The 18584-nt window shown below is 42.2% G+C and overlaps 1 protein-coding gene across 1 annotated transcript in view; it reads right to left on the minus strand.

Moving 5' to 3' along the window:
- The window catches only part of LOC139419404 (calcium/calmodulin-dependent protein kinase kinase 1-like), a 112097-nt gene that overhangs the window by 79581 nt on the left and 13932 nt on the right, over positions 1-18584 (minus strand). Inside the window, exons 2-3 of the mRNA XM_071169351.1 lie at positions 17638-17685; positions 14188-14241 (exon numbers count right to left, since the gene is read on the minus strand). Of these exons, the coding sequence (XP_071025452.1) occupies positions 14188-14241; positions 17638-17685 (102 nt within the window). The remainder of the gene's footprint in view (positions 1-14187; positions 14242-17637; positions 17686-18584) is intronic.

Here is an 18584-nt window from a genome sequence, read left to right on the forward strand (position 1 = left end):
TCCATCCATCCATTCATCCATCCATCCATCCATCCATCCAATCCATACTGAACAGGATTAAGGGAGATAGACTAGCAGAATGTTCATGAGGGGGTCATACTAGATACATACAGAACCCCGGTATTTAGTGAGGACCACTGGCTACTATTCTGAACTTTTTTGTGGTGAGCTTTGCGGTGCCCAGAGGTGCTGAGGCATCACCTAAGTGGGCGCTACACAGTTGGAAGAGGAGAAGTTCAGTGGCTATAAGACCCAGACTGGTTTCCAGACCTGTCCTCCATCACCACATCCCTGTGACCACATCCCTCTGCTCAAGCCATGAACAGACCCGATGACGTAATAACATCTTTATCTTCCTGTATTTATCTCCATATTAATCAAAGAAAGCTTTCAGAAATATTTCCATTGTGTCGTTTCTTGTGCTAATGGCGTACTTGAGATTCCCGGCACCACTTTCTCTGCTTGCGGGTAAGAAATGACTATGGGAAATAGACTGATGCACAGTGGATGATTGGTTCTGTTAGGAAAGGTTATAACTTCTGTTATTGCCAGGGTTTAAAGGCCCAATGCAGTCATAAATATTGATTTATACATATTTCTACACTATGAGGTTGGAATAGTACGGGGGTGGAAATGGACACATCACCAGGCGGTAAATTAGCTAATAGACCACTAACAATGAGAGTTCCAAACCTCTCTGCCAATAACAGCTAGTTAGTTTTAATTTTTCCCCTCCTTACTTCAGACCACTCCCAGACAGTCCTAGAAGAATTACTGCATGAGAATTCGCTATTCGCTAAGATTTTTTTAACATTTTTTTAACCATTTTAACTGAAAACAAATCACAGTAATGTACTTAATTGTTACCCCAAAATGATTTGATATTGAGATCAAAACAGCTGCATTGAACCTTTAACTCAGGTATGGTAAAGAGGACTCCAGAAAGCAAGCTAATGGTTCCGATGTTGGAGTCTGCAGTTTGTTACCAAGGTGGCCATACATCCACATTGAACCTCATTAACTCGTTACCTGCAGTCATGCTATAGTTCACAAAGCTAAACTTTCTTCCCTCAGTAAGAATCCTAAAACCGTGCAGCTCAGGATAGAATTAACAACATCCTGTGAATTCACAACTTCAGAGTATTCGGGTGTTGTAGTGATGTGAGAGCCAAAGTCAGTGTCTCAAACACACACACACACACACACACACACACACACACACACACACACACACACACACACACACACACACACACACACACACACACACACACACACACACACACACACACACACACACACACACACACACACCTCATTACCTTATAATTTATAGCACTAATTAGCTGTTAATCCCTTGCACCTGCGGAACACGTGTATTTTCCGTTGGCTAATGAATAGAACCCATCTGAACACATTACACAGTTTTATTAACGACATCATTCATATTCTCCCTGTGTGTGTGTGTGTGTGTGTGTGTGTGGTGTGTGTGTGTGTGTGTGTGTGTGGGTGTGTGTGTGTGTGTGTGTGTGTGTGTGTGTGTGTGTGTGTGTGTGTGTGTGTGTGTGTGTGTGCGTGTGTGTGTGTGACGTCCAGGACATCAGACGCTGTTCAGACATCATGATGAAGGACCACGGATGGTGCATATCTTATAGGAGATAGTTTGTATTTTATTCTATTTCTTCAGACAGTACCATCACCACCACCACCACCACCACCACCACTACCACCACCACCACCACCACTACCACTACCACCACCACTACCACCACCACCATCATGTGAACACATGATAACAATGACGGAGAAATCAGATTATCGCCAGGGACAATGAAGGCAGAACAACATGGTTGTGGATGGAATTGCAGAATCTTCACAGGAGTCTGACAAAGTGAGGGAAATGATCTCTGAGAAACTGAAGATGGACCACAGGAAGATTGAGGTGGAAATCGCGCCCACAGAACCGGATAACCCACCACCTGCCCAGCTGACAGTACCCAGGTTGATAGTGGTCAAGTTCCTGAGGTTCAAGGACAAGTTAGCTGTTCTGGAAAGAGCCAAGAACTTTAGAGGAACATATATCTTCCTCAACGAGGACTGTCCTGAAGCTGTGTGACAGAAAAGGAAAGAACTGATCCCAGCCATGAAAGCTGCTAGAGCGCGTGGGGACATTGCTTACATCCGCTATGACAGGCTCATTGTCCTATCATTGAGAGCCAAGCCTGTGGTTTCGTAGCTTCAACCCCCGCAGCACACACACACACACACACCAACTGATTAATGGACTGCTGAATGTATATAATTTTCTCCTGCTTTGTTTGCTCTTTTCAGTATTATGTTTATCTCTGATAAGCTACCCAGGAAAGGGCTGAAAATAGCCCATATTAATATATGTAGCCTTAGAAATAAGGTTCATGAAATCAATAACTTGCTACCATCAGATAACATTCATATATTAGCCATTTCTGAGACTCACTTAGATAATTCATTTGATACATCAGTAGCAATACAAGAATATATAACTTCTATAGAAGAGACAGGAATGCTTATTGGAGAGGTGTTGCTGTATATATTCAGAGCCATAATCCCTGTAATGCTTAGAGAAGATCTTATGTCCAGTGTTGTTGAAGTGTTATGGTTGGAGTTTCACTTGGCACATATAAAGCCTTTTCGTTTGGGGTGTTGCTATAGGCCACTAAGTGCTAACAGTCAGTATCTAACAGTCAGTATCTAAATAATATGTGTGAAATGCTTGATAGGGTGTATGTGATGTAAACAGAGAGGTCTACTTTCTTGAGGACCTGAATATTGACTGGTTTTCATCAAGCTGTCCGCTCAAGAGGAAGCTTCTCACTGTAACCAGTGTCTGTAATCTGGTGCAGGTTATTAATCAACCTACCAGGGTGTTTACAAACACTACAGGAACAAGATCATCCACATGTATGGATCACATTTCTACTAATACAGTAGAACTTTGTTCTAAAGCTGTATCTGAACCCATTGGATGCAGTGATCGCAATATAGTGGATATATCCAGGAAAGACAAAGTTCCAACAGCTGGGCCTGAAATAGTGTATAAGAGATCATACAAAAGATTTAGCTGTGACTCTTATGTGGATGATGTTAAAAAATATTTGTTGGTCTGATGTGATTAATGAGGACCATCCAGACTCTGCCCTTGATGAATTTATGAAATTGCTTCTTCCAATTATTGATAAACATGCACCTGTTAGAACTGTTAAGGCTCCATGGATTGAGGAGGAATTGAAGAACAGTATGGTTGAAAGAGATGGGGCAAAAGGAGTGGCTAATAAGTCTGGCTGCACATCTGACCGGTTGACTTATTGCAAATTGAGAAATTATGTGACATAATGTGACTATTATGTATTATGAAGCCTAGATCAATTATATAAAGAATGATGTAAAAAAAAACTTGAGTACTTTAAATTAAATTATGGTCTTAATGACAAATTCAACTCTATCATTCATCGAAACAGATGGCATATTCATCACAAAACCATTTGATGTTGCCAATTATTTTAATGATTACTTCATTGGCAAAGTCAGAAAACTTGGCAGGAAATGCCAAAAAACGAACAGTGAGCCATCGCACTCATGCATAAAAAAAACAAATAATGAAAGAAAAGCATTGCAAGTTTGAATTTTGTAAAGTTAGCGTGAGAGAGGTGGATTTTTTTGTTTGTTATCGATCAATAATGACAAACCTCCTGGCATTGACAACTTAGATGGAAAGCTACTGAAGATGGTAGCTGACTCTATACCCACTCCTATCTGTCATATCTCTAATCTGAGCCTAGAGGAAAGTCTTTGTCCTCAGGTCTGGAGGGAAGCCAAAGTTATTCCGCTACCCAAGAGTGGTAGAGCGGCCTTTACTGGTTCTAACAGCAGACCAATCAGCTTGCTGCCAGCTCTTAACAAACGGTTGGAAAAAATGTTGCTTGACCAAATACAATGCTATTCTCTGTAAACAAATTAACAACAGACTTCCAGCATGCTTATAGACAAGGGCACTCAATGTGTACTGCACTGACACAAATGACTGATGATTGGTTGAAAGAAATTGATAATAAGAAGATTGTTGGAGCTGTACTGTTAGATTTCAGTGCAGCCTTTGATATTATTGACCATAACCTGTTGTTGAGAAAATGCACATTACCGGTCAAAAGTTTTAGAACACCTACTCATTCAAGGGTTTTTCTTTATTTTTACTATTTTATACATTGTATAATAATAGTGCAGGCATCAGAACTATGAAATAACACATATGGAATCATGTAGTAACCAAAAAAGCGTTAGAAAAACAGAAATATATTTTATATTTGAGATTCTTCAAATAGCCACCATTTGCATTGATGACAGCCTTGCACACTCTTTCTGTCAACCAGCTTCATGAGGTAGTCACCTGGAATGCATTTCAATTAACAGGTGTGACTTCTTAAAAGTTCATTTGTGGAATTACTTTCCATCTTAATGCATTTGAGCCAATCAGTTGTGTTGTGACAAGGTAGGGATGGTATACAGAAGATAGCCATCAAGTGCTATGATGAAACTAGCTCTCATGAGGACCGACACAAGAATGGAAGACCCAGAGTTACCTCTGCTGCAGAGGATAAGTTCATTAGAGTTACCAGCCTCAGAAATCGCAGCCCAAATAAATACTTCACAGAGTTCAAGTAACAGACACAACTCAACATCAACTGTTCAGAGGAGACTGTGTGAATCAGGCCTTCATGGTCGAATTGCTGCATAGAAACCAACACTAAAGGACACCAATAATAAGAAGAGACTTGCTTGGGCCAAGAAACAGGAGCAATGGACATTAGACCGGTGGAAATTTGTCCTTTGGAGATGCTTGATTCCAACACCAGTCTCAACGTCAACAGTGAAGAGGCAACTTCGGGATGTTGGCCTTCTAGGAAGAGTTGCAAAGAAAAAGCCATATCTCAGACTGGCCAATAAAAATAAAAGATTAAGATGGGCAAAAGAACACAGACACTGGACAGAGGTACTCTGCCTAGAAGGCCAGCATCCCGGAGTCGCCTCTTCACTGTCGACGTTGAGACGGGTGTTTTGCTGGTACTTTTTAATGAAGCTGCCAGTTGAGGACTTGTGAGATGTCTGTTTCTCAAACTAGACACTCTAATGTACTTGTCCTCTTGCTCAGTTGTTCACCCGGGCCTCCCACTCCCTTTTCTATTCTGGTTAGAGGCAGTTTGCACTGTTCTGTGAAGGGAGTAGTACACAGCGTTGTACGAGATCTTCAGTTTCTTGACCATTTCTCACATGGAATAGCCTTCATTTCTCAGAACAAGAACAGACTGACCAGTTTCAGAAGAAAGTTCTTTGTTTCTGGACAGTTTGAACCTTTAATCGAACCCACAAATGCTGATGCTCCAGATACTAAACTAGTCTAAAGAAGGACAGTTTTGTTGCTTCTTTAATCAGTACACAGTTTCCAGCTGTGCTAACATACTTGCAAAAGGGGTTTCTAATGATCAATTAGCCTCTTAAATTGATTAACTTGGATTAGCTAACACAACGCGCCATTGGAACACAGGAGTGATGGTTGCTGATAATGGGCCACTGTACGCCTATGTAGATATTCCATAAAAAATCATCCGTTTCCATCTAGAATAGTCATTTACAACATTAAAAATGTCTACACTGTATTTCGGATCAATTTGATGTTATTTTAATGGACAAAAATGTGTTTTTCATACAAAAACAAGGACATTTCTAAGTGACCTCAAACTCCTTCAAGACAGTTGGAAATGCATTCCAGGTGAAGCTGATTGAGAGAATGCCAAGAGTGTGCAAAGCTGTCATCAAGGCAAAGGGTGGCAACCTTGAAGAATCTCAAATCTAAAATATATTTGTTTAACACTTTCTTGGTTACTACGTGATTCCATGTGTGTCATTTCATAGTTTGATGTCTTCACTACTACTCTACAATGTAGAAAATAATAAAAAATTAAGAAAAAGCCTTGAATGAGTAGGTGATCTAAAACTGTTGACCGGTAGTGTATGTGTTATAGCTTTTCAACATCTGCCATATTGTGGATTCAGAGCTATCTATGATAAACATGAAAAGTGTGGTGTACCACAGGGCAGTTCTCTAGGCCCTCTACTCTTTTCTATTTTTACCAATGGCCCGACACTTGCTTTAAACAACACCCGTGTGTCCATGTATGCTGATTATTCAACCCTGTATGTGTCAGCAACCACATTTAGTGAAATCACTGAAACGTATAACAAAGAATTGCATTCTGTTTTGGAATGGGTGGCCAGTAATAAACTGGTTGTGTACATCTCTAAAACGAAGAGCATTGTATTTGGTACAAATGATTCCCTACACTCTAGACCTCACCTGAATCTGGTAATGAAAGGTGTGGCTGTTGAATAAGTTCAGGAGAGCTTTACGGAGAATTCCTTCGACCTCATGGCTTGTTTTTTTCTCTGACATGCACTGTCAACTGTGGGACCTGATAAAGACAAGTGTGTGCCTTTCCAAATCATGTCCAATCAACTGAATTTACCACAGTGGACTCAAATCAAGTTCAAATTGAGAAACATCTCAAGGATGATCAATGGAAACAGGATGCACCTGAGCTCAATTTCGAGTTTCATAGCAAAATCTGTTTCCGCTATGTCATTATGAGGTATTGCGTGTAGATTGATGAAAAATATATATTTGATACATTTTAAAATAAGGCCGTAATGTAACAAAATGTGGAAGGGGTCTGAATAGTTTCTGAATGCACTGTTAATATTTTCTCTGAAGCGCTAAAAGACCCAGGGTTCTCCTGATGGTCTATCTCAACAGATAAAAGACCCAGGGTTCTCCTGATGGTCTATCTCAACAGATAAAATACCCAGGGTTCTCCTGATGGACAATCTCAACAGATAAAAGACCCAGGGTTCTCTGGATGGACCATCTCAACAGATAACCCAGGGTTCTCCTGATGGACTATCTCAACAGATAAAATACCCATGGTTCTCCTGATGGACTATCTCAACAGATAAAAGACCCAGGGTTCTCCTGATGGACAATCTCAACAGATAAAAGTAATATTCCTAAAGGGAACCAACTGCTAAGAGCCATGCAGAATCTACATTCTACACCAAATATATATATATTTATTTATTGCGTTCAAGGACGATTTGCATTGCTGACGAGTTGAGAAGCTTTGGTTTGTCAGAGCAGAGCCAGGGAATATAGGGATGACAAAGAGAAGAGAAAGTCATGAATATTTAAAAGGTGTGTCTGTGAAAACTACACTTCACAGGCAAAACAGCAGACAGGGAGCGTACTACCACTACTACTACTACACTATTACTACTACTACTACACTGCTACTACTACTGCTACAACTGCTACTACTGCTACTACCACTACAACTACTACTACTACTACTACTACTACTACTACTACACTACTACACTATTACTACTACACTATTACTACTACTACTACTACTACTACTACTACTACTACTACTACACTGCTACTACTACTACAACTACTACTACTACTGCTACTACTACACTGCTACTACTACTACTACTACTACTACTACTACTGCTGCTGCTGCTACTGCTACTACTACTACTACACTGCTACTACTACTACTACTACAACTACTACTACTACTACTACTACTACTACTACTACTACTACTACTACTACTACTGCTGCTGCTACTACTATTACTACTACTACTACTACACTGCTACTACTACTACAACTACTACTACTACTACTACTACTACTACTACTACTACACTACTACTACTACTACTACTACCACTACCACTACTACACTACTACTACTACTACTACTACTACTACTACGCTGCTACTACTACTACTGCTTCAACTGCTACTACTGCTACTACCACTACTACTACTGCTGCTGCTGCTACTACTACTACTACTACTACTACTACTACTACTACTACTACTACTACTACTACTACTACAACTACTACACAACTACTACTACTGCTGCTACTACTACTACTACTACTACCACTACTACTACTACAACTACAACTACAACAACTACAACAACAACAACAAAAACAGTGCCAGGGAGAGCACAGTGAGTCAGTCCAATACAGTGCAGTTAAGTTTGATTACAAATGCACGGCGAGATAGCAAACCGCTGCTTCATTCCCATTGGTTTAAATAACACTGACAGTAAATACAACTATATACTACTACAGGAGGGTTTCCAGAACTGCTGTTATTTCTATTGAGGACAAAATGTACTTACTATGACTGTAATATGTGGTGGTCTCGCCTCGCTATCTTAAGCTGTAAATCGCTCTGGGTAAGAGTGTCTCCGACTAAAATGTTAAAACAAATATTTTGTTGCATGCAGTTATTGTTTGCCACTCTGGATAAGAGTGTCAACTTTCAATTTAAAGTGTTATTAGGTTTCTTGTTTTTCAATCAACCAACAAAACACATTCCACATTCACAGATGTGACAGGCTTAAAAAATAAATAAAAAAGTTTGAATTTACATTTTAAATGACACAACGGAACCTGCTCTGTTTCCAGTGGTCTAGTGTCCAGCTGACAGTCAATCCCTGTCTGCAGCAACCTCACGTCCTTATTCATGTCCCTTTTATCCTCCATTCATGACTCCAGACACATTGAGGACAGGCAGCAGCAGTTGGAAGTCATTAGGAGTCCTTCACAGTGTGTTACGGTGTGTTTCCACCACGCCAGAGTCAAGGGAAAGACACTGTCCCTCTCAGCCCAGTGGTCAGGGAGCTGTGCCCTCCCCAACACAGAACCATTTCCCATGAGCATTAGCAGTATGACATTAGGAGAGAGAGAAAGACTACTCTGCAGGTTGAGTTGATGATGGACTATGAATGTTGGGTGCTTGTCTATCTGTCTGTATCTACCTGTCTATACTGTCTGTCCGTCTGCTACTGTTTATAGTGATACATCTCCTCCAACCCTTCTACTGCTACTGTTTATAGTGTTACATCTCCTCCAACCCGTCCACTGCTACTGTTTTTCAGGCATTGGACGAGAGAGAACACTCAACCCTGCAACACCATGGTTGAGGGTTCGATTCCCATGGGGATCATAACAATTTTTTTTAAAGTCTGAAAATGTATGACCTCACTATGTAAGTCTCTCTGTAAGTCTCTCAAATGTCAATTCAAATGTTGAGGGGCGTTTTATTTCCTGTTTCTGAGAGCGTCAGAGAGTCCGTGTCTGTCTGCTAATAATTAGCTTCTTCATTTCACGCTTAAGTGATTTGGGTTCTGAAAGACACTCATGGGGGGGGGGGACTGAAAGTTGACTAGAGACAACCGAGACCTTTAAGACACCTACCATGAGAACCTACTAAATCTACCCAAACAAAATGAAAACCCAAACCAAACTTAAAGACGGGAAGTAAAATCAGAAAGTGGAGCAAAACTAAAAACAGGGGGGTGTGCTCACAACAAACAGAAAATAACTTCCATCTCACAACATGATCAACTTCAATACGTTGAAAGCGCAGAGACCCATCGGCCTTTAGGTAGTCGCTCCACGGACTGTTGACATGTCGACCCATCAGCCTTTAGGTAGTCGCTCTACGGACTGTTGCCTATGTCGTGCTCTAGCATGAACTCCACGTACTGTTGCCTATGTCGACCCATCGGCCTTTAGGTAGTCGCTCTACGGACTGTTGCCTATGTCGTGCTCTAGCATGAACTCCACGGACTGTTGACATGTCGTGCTCTAGTATGAACTCCACGGACTGTTGCCTATGTCGCGCTCTAGCATGAACTCCATGGACTGTTGCCTATGTCCTGCTCTAGCATGAACTCCACAAACTGTTGCCTATGTCGTGCTCTAGCATGAACTCCACGGACTGTTGCCTATGTCGCGCTCTAGCATGAACGATACGGACTGTTGCCTATGTGGTGCTCTAGCATGAACTCCACGGACTGTTGCCTATGTCGACCCATCGGCCTTTAGGTATTAACATACAGGGCGAACTCCACGGACTGTTGCCTATGTCGTGCTCTAGTATGAACTCCACGGACTGTTGACATGTCGTGCTCTAGCATGAACTCCACGGACTGTTGACATGTCGTGCTCTAGCATGAACTCCACGTACAGTTGCCTATGTCGACCCATCGGCCTTTAGGTATTAACATACAGGGCGAACTCCACGGACTGTTGCCTATGTCGTGCTCTAGTATGAACTCCACGGACTGTTGACATGTCGTGCTCTAGCATGAACTCCACGGACTGTTGACATGTCGTGCTCTAGCATGAACTCCACGTACTGTTGCCTATGTCGACCCATCGGCCTTTAGGTATTAACATACAGGGCGAACTCCACGGACTGTTGACATGTCGTGCTCTAGTATGAACTCCACGGACTGTTGCCTATGTCGCGCTCTAGCATGAACTCCACGGACTGTTGCCTATGTCGCGCTCTAGCATGAACTCTACGGACTGTTGCCTATGTGGTGCTCTAGCATGAACTCCACGGACTGTTGCCTATGTCGACCCATCGGCCTTTAGGTATTAACATACAGGGCGAACTCCACGGACTGTTGCCTATGTCGTGCTCTAGTATGAACTCCACGGACTGTTGACATGTCGTGCTCTAGCATGAACTCCACGGACTGTTGACATGTCGTGCTCTAGCATGAACTCCACGGACTGTTGCCTATGTCGCGCTCTAGCATGAACGATACGGACTGTTGCCTATGTGGTGCTCTAGCATGAACTCCACGGACTGTTGCCTATGTCGACCCATCGGCCTTTAGGTATTAACATACAGGGCGAACTCCACGGACTGTTGACATGTCGTGCTCTAGTATGAACTCCACGGACTGTTGCCTATGTCGTGCTCTAGCATGAACTCCACGGACTGTTGCCTATGTCGTGCTCTAGCATGAACTCCACGGACTGTTGCCTATGTCGTGCTCTAGCATGAACTCCACGGACTGTTGCCTATGTCGCGCTCTAGCATGAACTCTACGGACTGTTGCCTATGTGGTGCTCTAGCATGAACTCCACGGACTGTTGCCTATGTCGTGCTCTAGCATGAACTCCACAGACTGTTGCCTATGTCGTGCTCTAGCATGAACTCCACGGACTGTTGCCTATGTCGCGGTCTAGAATGAACTCCACGGACTGTTGCCTGTGTCGCGCTCTAGCATGAACTCCACGGACTGTTGCCATGTCGTGCTCTAGCATGAACTCTATGGACTGTTGCCTGTGTCGCGCTCTAGCATGAACTCCACGGACTGTTGCCATGTCGTGCTCTAGCATGAACTCTATGGACTGTTGCCTATGTCGTGCTCTAGCATGAACTCCACGGACTGTTGCCATGTCGTGCTCTAGCATGAACTCCACGGACTGTTGCCATGTCGTGCTCTAGCATGAACTCCACGGACTGTTGCCATGTCGTGCTCTAGCATGAACTCCACGGACTGTTGCCATGTCGTGCTCTAGCATGAACTCCACGGACTGTTGACATGTCGTGCTCTAGAATGAACTCCACGGACTGTTGCCATGTCGCGCTCTAGCATGAACTCCACGGACTGTTGCCATGTCGTGCTCTAGCATGAACTCCACGGACTGTTGCCACGTCGTGCTCTAGCATGAACTCCACGGACTGTTGACATGTCATGCTCTAGCATGAACTCTACGGACTGTTGCCTATGTCGACCCATCGGCCTTTAGGTATTAACATACAGGGCGAACTCCACGGACTGTTGCCATGTCGTGCTCTAGCATGAACTCCACGGACTGTTGCCTATGCCGTGCTCTAGCATGAACTCCACGGACTGTTGCCTATGTCGCGCTCTAGCATGAACTCCACGGACTGTTGCCTATGTCGCGCTCTAGCATGAACTCCACGGACTGTTGCCTATGTCGTGCTCTAGCATGGACTCCACGGACTGTTGCCATGTCGTGCTCTAGCATGAACTCCACGGACTGTTGCCTTGTGTCGTGCTCTAGCATGAACTCCACGGACTGTTGCCTATGTCGTGCTCTAGCATGAACTCCACGGACTGTTGCCTATGTCGTGCTCTAGCATGAACTCCACGGACTGTTGCCTATGTCGTGCTCTAGCATGAACTCTACGGACTGTTGCCTATGTCGTGCTCTAGCATGAACTCTATGGACTGTTGCCTATGTCGTGCTCTTGCATGAACTCCACGGACTGTTGCCTATGTCGTGCTCTAGCATGGACTCCACGGACTGTTGCCATGTCGTGCTCTAGCATGAACTCCACGGACTGTTGCCTTGTGTCGTGCTCTAGCATGAACTCCACGGACTGTTGCCTATGTCGTGCTCTAGCATGAACTCCACGGACTGTTGCCTATGTCGTGCTCTAGCATGAACTCCACGGACTGTTGCCTATGTCGTGCTCTAGCATGAACTCTACGGACTGTTGCCTATGTCGTGCTCTAGCATGAACTCTATGGACTGTTGCCTATGTCGCGCTCTAGCATGAACTCCACGGACTGTTGCCTATGTCGCGCTCTAGCATGAACTCTACGGACTGTTGCCTATGTCGTGCTCTAGCATGAACTCTATGGACTGTTGCCTATGTCGCGCTCTAGCATGAACTCCACAGACTGTTGCCTATGTCGCGCTCTAGCATGAACTCCACGGACTGTTGCCTATGTCGTGCTCTAGTATGAACTCTACGGACTGTTGCCTATGTCGTGCTCCAGCATGAACTCCACGGACTGTTGCCTGTGTCGTGCTCTAGCATGAACTCCTCGGACTGTTGCCTATGTCATGCTGTAGCATGAACTCCACCTCAACCTAATGTCCACGGCTTTATTTTATTGGCCCGTGTGTTTATGCAACTTTCAAAAAGGATTCCACCAATCTGATAACCCCTCAGTGACAGAAACTCTACCACAAAAGTGTATTTTGAACACTCAAAAGATCTGGGCACAGCAGAGCTTTAGAGGAAGTGATTAGAGCGACTACCATCCTCATGGAAAACAGTCCCTTCGGCTGGCACAGAGAGATGACATCAGAGATGATCTTGTAATCTACGATAGACTGTAGATTGTCTACACGATTAGAGCGTGCAAAACTGGACAACAACAACAAAAAATCACAAAATAATCTGTTGCAAAATCTGTTACAGCGATGCCTTTCTTGTCGTCCAGCATCTTTACCATTAGAAGGTTACTGGTACTCTGTGTGAGGATGTATAACAGAACTCCCACCTTGAGCTCTCAATGTGGACACAGATGTACAGATCCAAGCCTGGAATGCCTGGAAATATAATTAAATCCTGTGCCTTCCTCTTCCTCATGTTACATAACATTTGAGTCACTTAGCAGACGCTCTTCTCCAGAGCGACTTCCAGTTGTGATGTCATACTTTTTTGTTGTTGTGATGTCATACATTTTTGCTGTTGTGATGTCATACATTTTTGCTGTTGTGATGTCATACATTTTTTCCCTCATCCATCTCTCCTTGTTTTTATCCAGGAGCAAACCTCAATCTCTCTCATCTCTCTCCTTTTCTCTCTCTCTCTTTCTCTCACCACCCTCTCTCCCCCCTCTCTCCCCCTATCTCTCGTTCTGTCCCTTTCTCTCTCTCAGTACCTCTGCATCCATCTCTCTCTCTCCAGATGAGACCAGTCTGTCTCTGATTTGAACCATGCAATCTGTCCGTGCATTTACAGTACAGGCCATCTCACTGTCAGCATGAGCACTAAGACGGGGAACGGAGAACCCTTTCTGATGTGATCGCTTTGCATCGACACCGCTAACATGAATCACACACACGCACACACACACACACGCACACACACGCGCGCGTGTGCGCACACACACACACACACACACACACACACACACACACACACACACACACACACACACACACACACACACACACACACACACACACACACACACACACACACACACACAGGGGACGGACAACTAAGACAGTGTGCAGGTAGATAAAGGCCTTGAGCTGGGCCATTATCATTTCAAGCTACTAAAACGTTCCACTTCACAAAGAGCTGAAAATGGCTGATGGATCATAATTGACTCCTTTTACAAGTAGAAAGAGGGCTAACACACACACACACACACACACACACACACACACACACACACACACACACCAAACAAACACACGCTGGTCACTTACATAGTGATTGTCATCATTGTCATTGTAGACCAGTTTGACAACCCCGTAGGAGCCCTGCAAAGTCACAGGAGAGGAGAGAGACATGTCAATAATGCAGCATATTTAGTCCATCTCTCTATGTTATTATAGTGTATCTCTATGTTATTATAGTGTATCTCTATGTTATTATAGTGTATCTCTCTATGTTATTATAGTGTATCTCTATGTTATTATAGTGTATCTCTCTATGTTATTATAGTGTATCTCTATGTTATTATAGTGTATCTCTATGTTATTATAGTGTATCTCTCTGTTATTATAGTGTATCTCTATGTTATTATAGTGTATCTCTATGTTATTATAGTGTATCTCTATGTTATTATAGTGTATCTCTCTGTTATTATAGTGTATCTCTATGTTATTATAGTGTATCTCTATGTTATTATAGTGTATCTCTATGTTATTATAGTGTATCTCTATGTTATTATAGTGTATCTCTCTATGTTATTATAGTGTAGCTCTATGTTATTATAGTGTATCTCTCTGTTATTATAGTGTATCTCTATGTTATTATAGTGTATCTCTATGTTATTATAGTGTATCTCTATGTTATTATAGTGTATCTCTATGTTATTATAGTGTATCTCTATGTTATTATAGTGTTATTAAAGTGTATCTCTCTGTTATTATAGTGTATCTCTATGTTATTATAGTGTATCTCTATGTTATTATAGTGTTATTATAGTGTATCTCTCTATGTTATTATAATGTTATTATAGTGTATCTCTCTGTTATTATAGTGTATCTCTATGTTATTATAGTGTATCTCTATGTTATTATAGTGTATCTCTATGTTATTATAGTGTATCTCTATGTTGTTATAGTGTATCTCTCTATGTTATTATAGTGTATCTCTATATTTATTATAGTGTATCTCTATGTTATTATAGTGTAGCCCTCTATGTTATTATAGTGTATCTCTATGTTATTATAGTGTATCTCTCTATGTTATTATAGTGTATCTCTTTGTTATTATAGTGTAGCTCTCTATGTTATTATAGTGTATCTCTGTGTTATTATAGTGTATCTCTATGTTATTATAATGTATCTCTTTAAGTTATTATAATGTTATTATAGTGTATCTCTCTGTTATTATAATGTTATTATAGTGTATCTCTTTATGTTATTATAGTGTAGCTCTCTATGTTATTATAGTGTATCTCTCTGTTATTATAATGTTATTATAGTGTAGCTCTCTATGTTATTATAGTGTATCTCTCTGTTATTATAATGTTATTATAGTGTATCTCTTTATGTTATTATAGTGTAGCTCTCTATGTTATTATAGTGTATCTCTATGTTATTATAGTGTATCTCTATGTTATTATAGTGTATCTCTGTGTTATTATAGTGTATCTCTATGTTATTATAGTGTATCTCTATGTTATAATAATGTTATTATAGTGTATCTCTTTATGTTATTATAGTGTATCTCTATGTTATTATAGTGTATCTCTATGTTATAATAATGTTATTATAGTGTATCTCTTTATGTTATTATAATGTTATTATAGTGTATCTCTATGTTATTATAGTGTTATTATAGTGTATCTCTTTATGTTATTATAGTGTATCTCTATGTTATTATAGTGTATCTCTATGTTATTATAGTGTTATTATAGTGTATCTCTCTATTTTATTATAGTGTTTCTCTCTATGTTATTATAGAGTATCTCTGTTGGGTTTATCTAGTCTTAGTAGGTGTGGAATGAATCATCTGTGGAACGGAACACCTCTTAGAAATTCACCCCAACCCCAGTCCCAGTGCTCTAAAGCATTCAGTAGTCAGAGGAAACAGGATGAGATGCTTCATGGACACGCTCTACCGTATGATTCAAGTTCACATCAAAGCAACGTGACTCGTCCACAGGCTTTCATAAGACAGGAGACAGACAGTCAAATAGCCTGAGGGATCATTATTAAGAGAAACCACTTGTTGGATTAGGAGACAGACAGTACAAATAGCCTGAGGGATCATTCTTAAGAGAAACCACTTGTTGGATTAGGAGACAGACAGTACAAATAGCCTGAGGGATCATCCTTAAGAGAAACCACTTGTTGGATTAGGAGACAGACAGTACAAATAGCCTGAGGGATCATTTTTAAGAGAAACCACTTGTTGGATTAGGAGACAGACAGTACAAATAGCCTGAGGGATCATCCTTAAGAGAAACCACTTGTTGGATTAGGAGACAGACAGTACAAATAGCCTGAGGGATCATTCTTAAGAGAAACCACTTGTTGGATTAGGAGACAGACAGTACAAATAGCCTGAGGGATCATTCTTAAGAGAAACCACTTGTTGGATTAGGAGACAGACAGTACAAATAGCCTGAGGGGTCATCCTTAAGAGAAACCACTTGTTGGATTAGGAGACAGACAGTACAAATAGCCTGAGGGATCATTCTTAAGAGAAACCACTTGTTGGATTAGGAGACAGCTAATATCTAGTGGATAGACGCGCATAACATATCATTTGGACAAATCACGATTTCGCATCTTTTCAAATTTCGGAAGGGGAGGGAACATTTGACCCATAGGCTTGCCTGTAAGTTGTAAAGAGTGTGGGGTGGAGCTACCACTTTGCTTCAGCTCCTCTTTCTAGTACATTTTCTAACACATCTCCCCTCCAAGATGAAGAGGTAGCCAGCTAGAGAATACTATGGACCGACTGGAGCCCCCGTGGATACCCCTAGGACTCTAATATGAGCTATAGAGGGAACAGCTACGACTGAACATCTAAAAGATGGCCGTCTTCTATTGATGGTCAGGCCCTTTAAATGGAGATTGTAACAAGGCAGACCCAGACAGACCCAGACAGAGACAGACCCAGACAGAGATAGACCCAGACAGAGGTAGACCCAGACAGACCCAGACAGAGACAGACCCAGATAGAGATAGACCCAGACAGAGATAGACCCAGACAGAGATTGATCCAGACAGACCCAGACAAGCACAGACACATACATGGATAGACCCAGACAGAGATAGACCCAGACAAAGATAGACCCAGACAGAACCAGACAGAGATAGACCCAGACAGACCCAGACAGACACAGACCCAGACAGACACAGGCCCAGACAGAGATAGACCCAGACAGAGATAGACCCAGACAAAGATAGACCCAGACAGAGATAGACCCAGACAGATCCAGACAGAGAAAGACCCAGACAGACAGAGACAGAGGCAGCGCACGGATAACACCAGCAGGGTTGACATAAGGTAATTGAACATGGGCTATTCCGCTCAGGGATAATATTGATTTGTCTTTGGTGTTAATCATAACAGACTGTATAATCAATGGGAGACAGTTCGATACAACAGGGACACAATGGTAAAGAAACACGCTATACCAATATCAGAAAGAGAAGAATTAAATCCAGGGTGTTCTGCGTTAGGTCTAGGCTCACCTTGCCGATCTCACTCTTCAGCTTGTACTGGTTCAGCTGGATACAGTCCTGAAGCAGGAAGAAGACAAGAAAAGGGATAACATTTGTAAACGACAACATATGAAAGAAAGACATGCGCCCTGCGGAGAGAAATAGACCATTGGATGACTAAAATACAGCCTTGGACACATGAACAAAATGTTCTTCACTGCCGAGCTCATAGAGACGTGATGTGTACGGTCACTCAATTCTGTTTACGGTCACTCAATTCTGTTTACAGTCACAGATCAAATCAAATCAAATGTATTTATATAGCCCTTCTTACATCAGCTGATATCTCAAAGTGTTGTACAGAAACACAGCCTAAAACCCCAAACAGCAAGCAATGCAGGTGTAGAAGCACGTTGGCTAGGAAAAACTCCCTAGAAAGGCCAAAACCTAGGAAGAAACCTAGAGAGGAACCAGGCTATGAGGGGTGGAGATTATAACAGAACATGGCCAAGATGTTCAAATGTTCATAGATGACCAGCATGGTAAAATAACAATAATCACAGATCCATCACAGAGCTGGTTAAACGGATGATTCTGAGATCCATAGCAACCACTGATACTGCATGCACTCAACCAGGGTCAGTCAACCAGGGACAGTCAACCAGGGGACAGTCAACCAGGGGACAGTCAACCAGGGACAAGGCAGAGAGAGGAGCCCTGCTCTGTTGGGGAGAGAGAGAGAGAGAGAGAGAGAGAGAGAGAGAGAGAGAGAGAGAGAGTTAGAGAGAGACAGAGAGACAGACAGAGAGAGAGAGAGAGAGAGAGAGACAGAGAGAGAGACAGAGAGACAGACAGAGAGAGAGAGAGAGAGAGAGACAGAGAGAGTGAAGAAGAGAGAGATGGACAGAAAAAAAGAAAATACAGCTATCCCTCCCTACTCAGAGGACACAGCTATCCCTCCCTACTCAGAGGACACA

This window comes from Oncorhynchus clarkii, chromosome 10 (genome assembly GCF_045791955.1).
Source record: "Oncorhynchus clarkii lewisi isolate Uvic-CL-2024 chromosome 10, UVic_Ocla_1.0, whole genome shotgun sequence".
Classification (NCBI taxonomy): domain Eukaryota; kingdom Metazoa; phylum Chordata; class Actinopteri; order Salmoniformes; family Salmonidae; genus Oncorhynchus; species Oncorhynchus clarkii.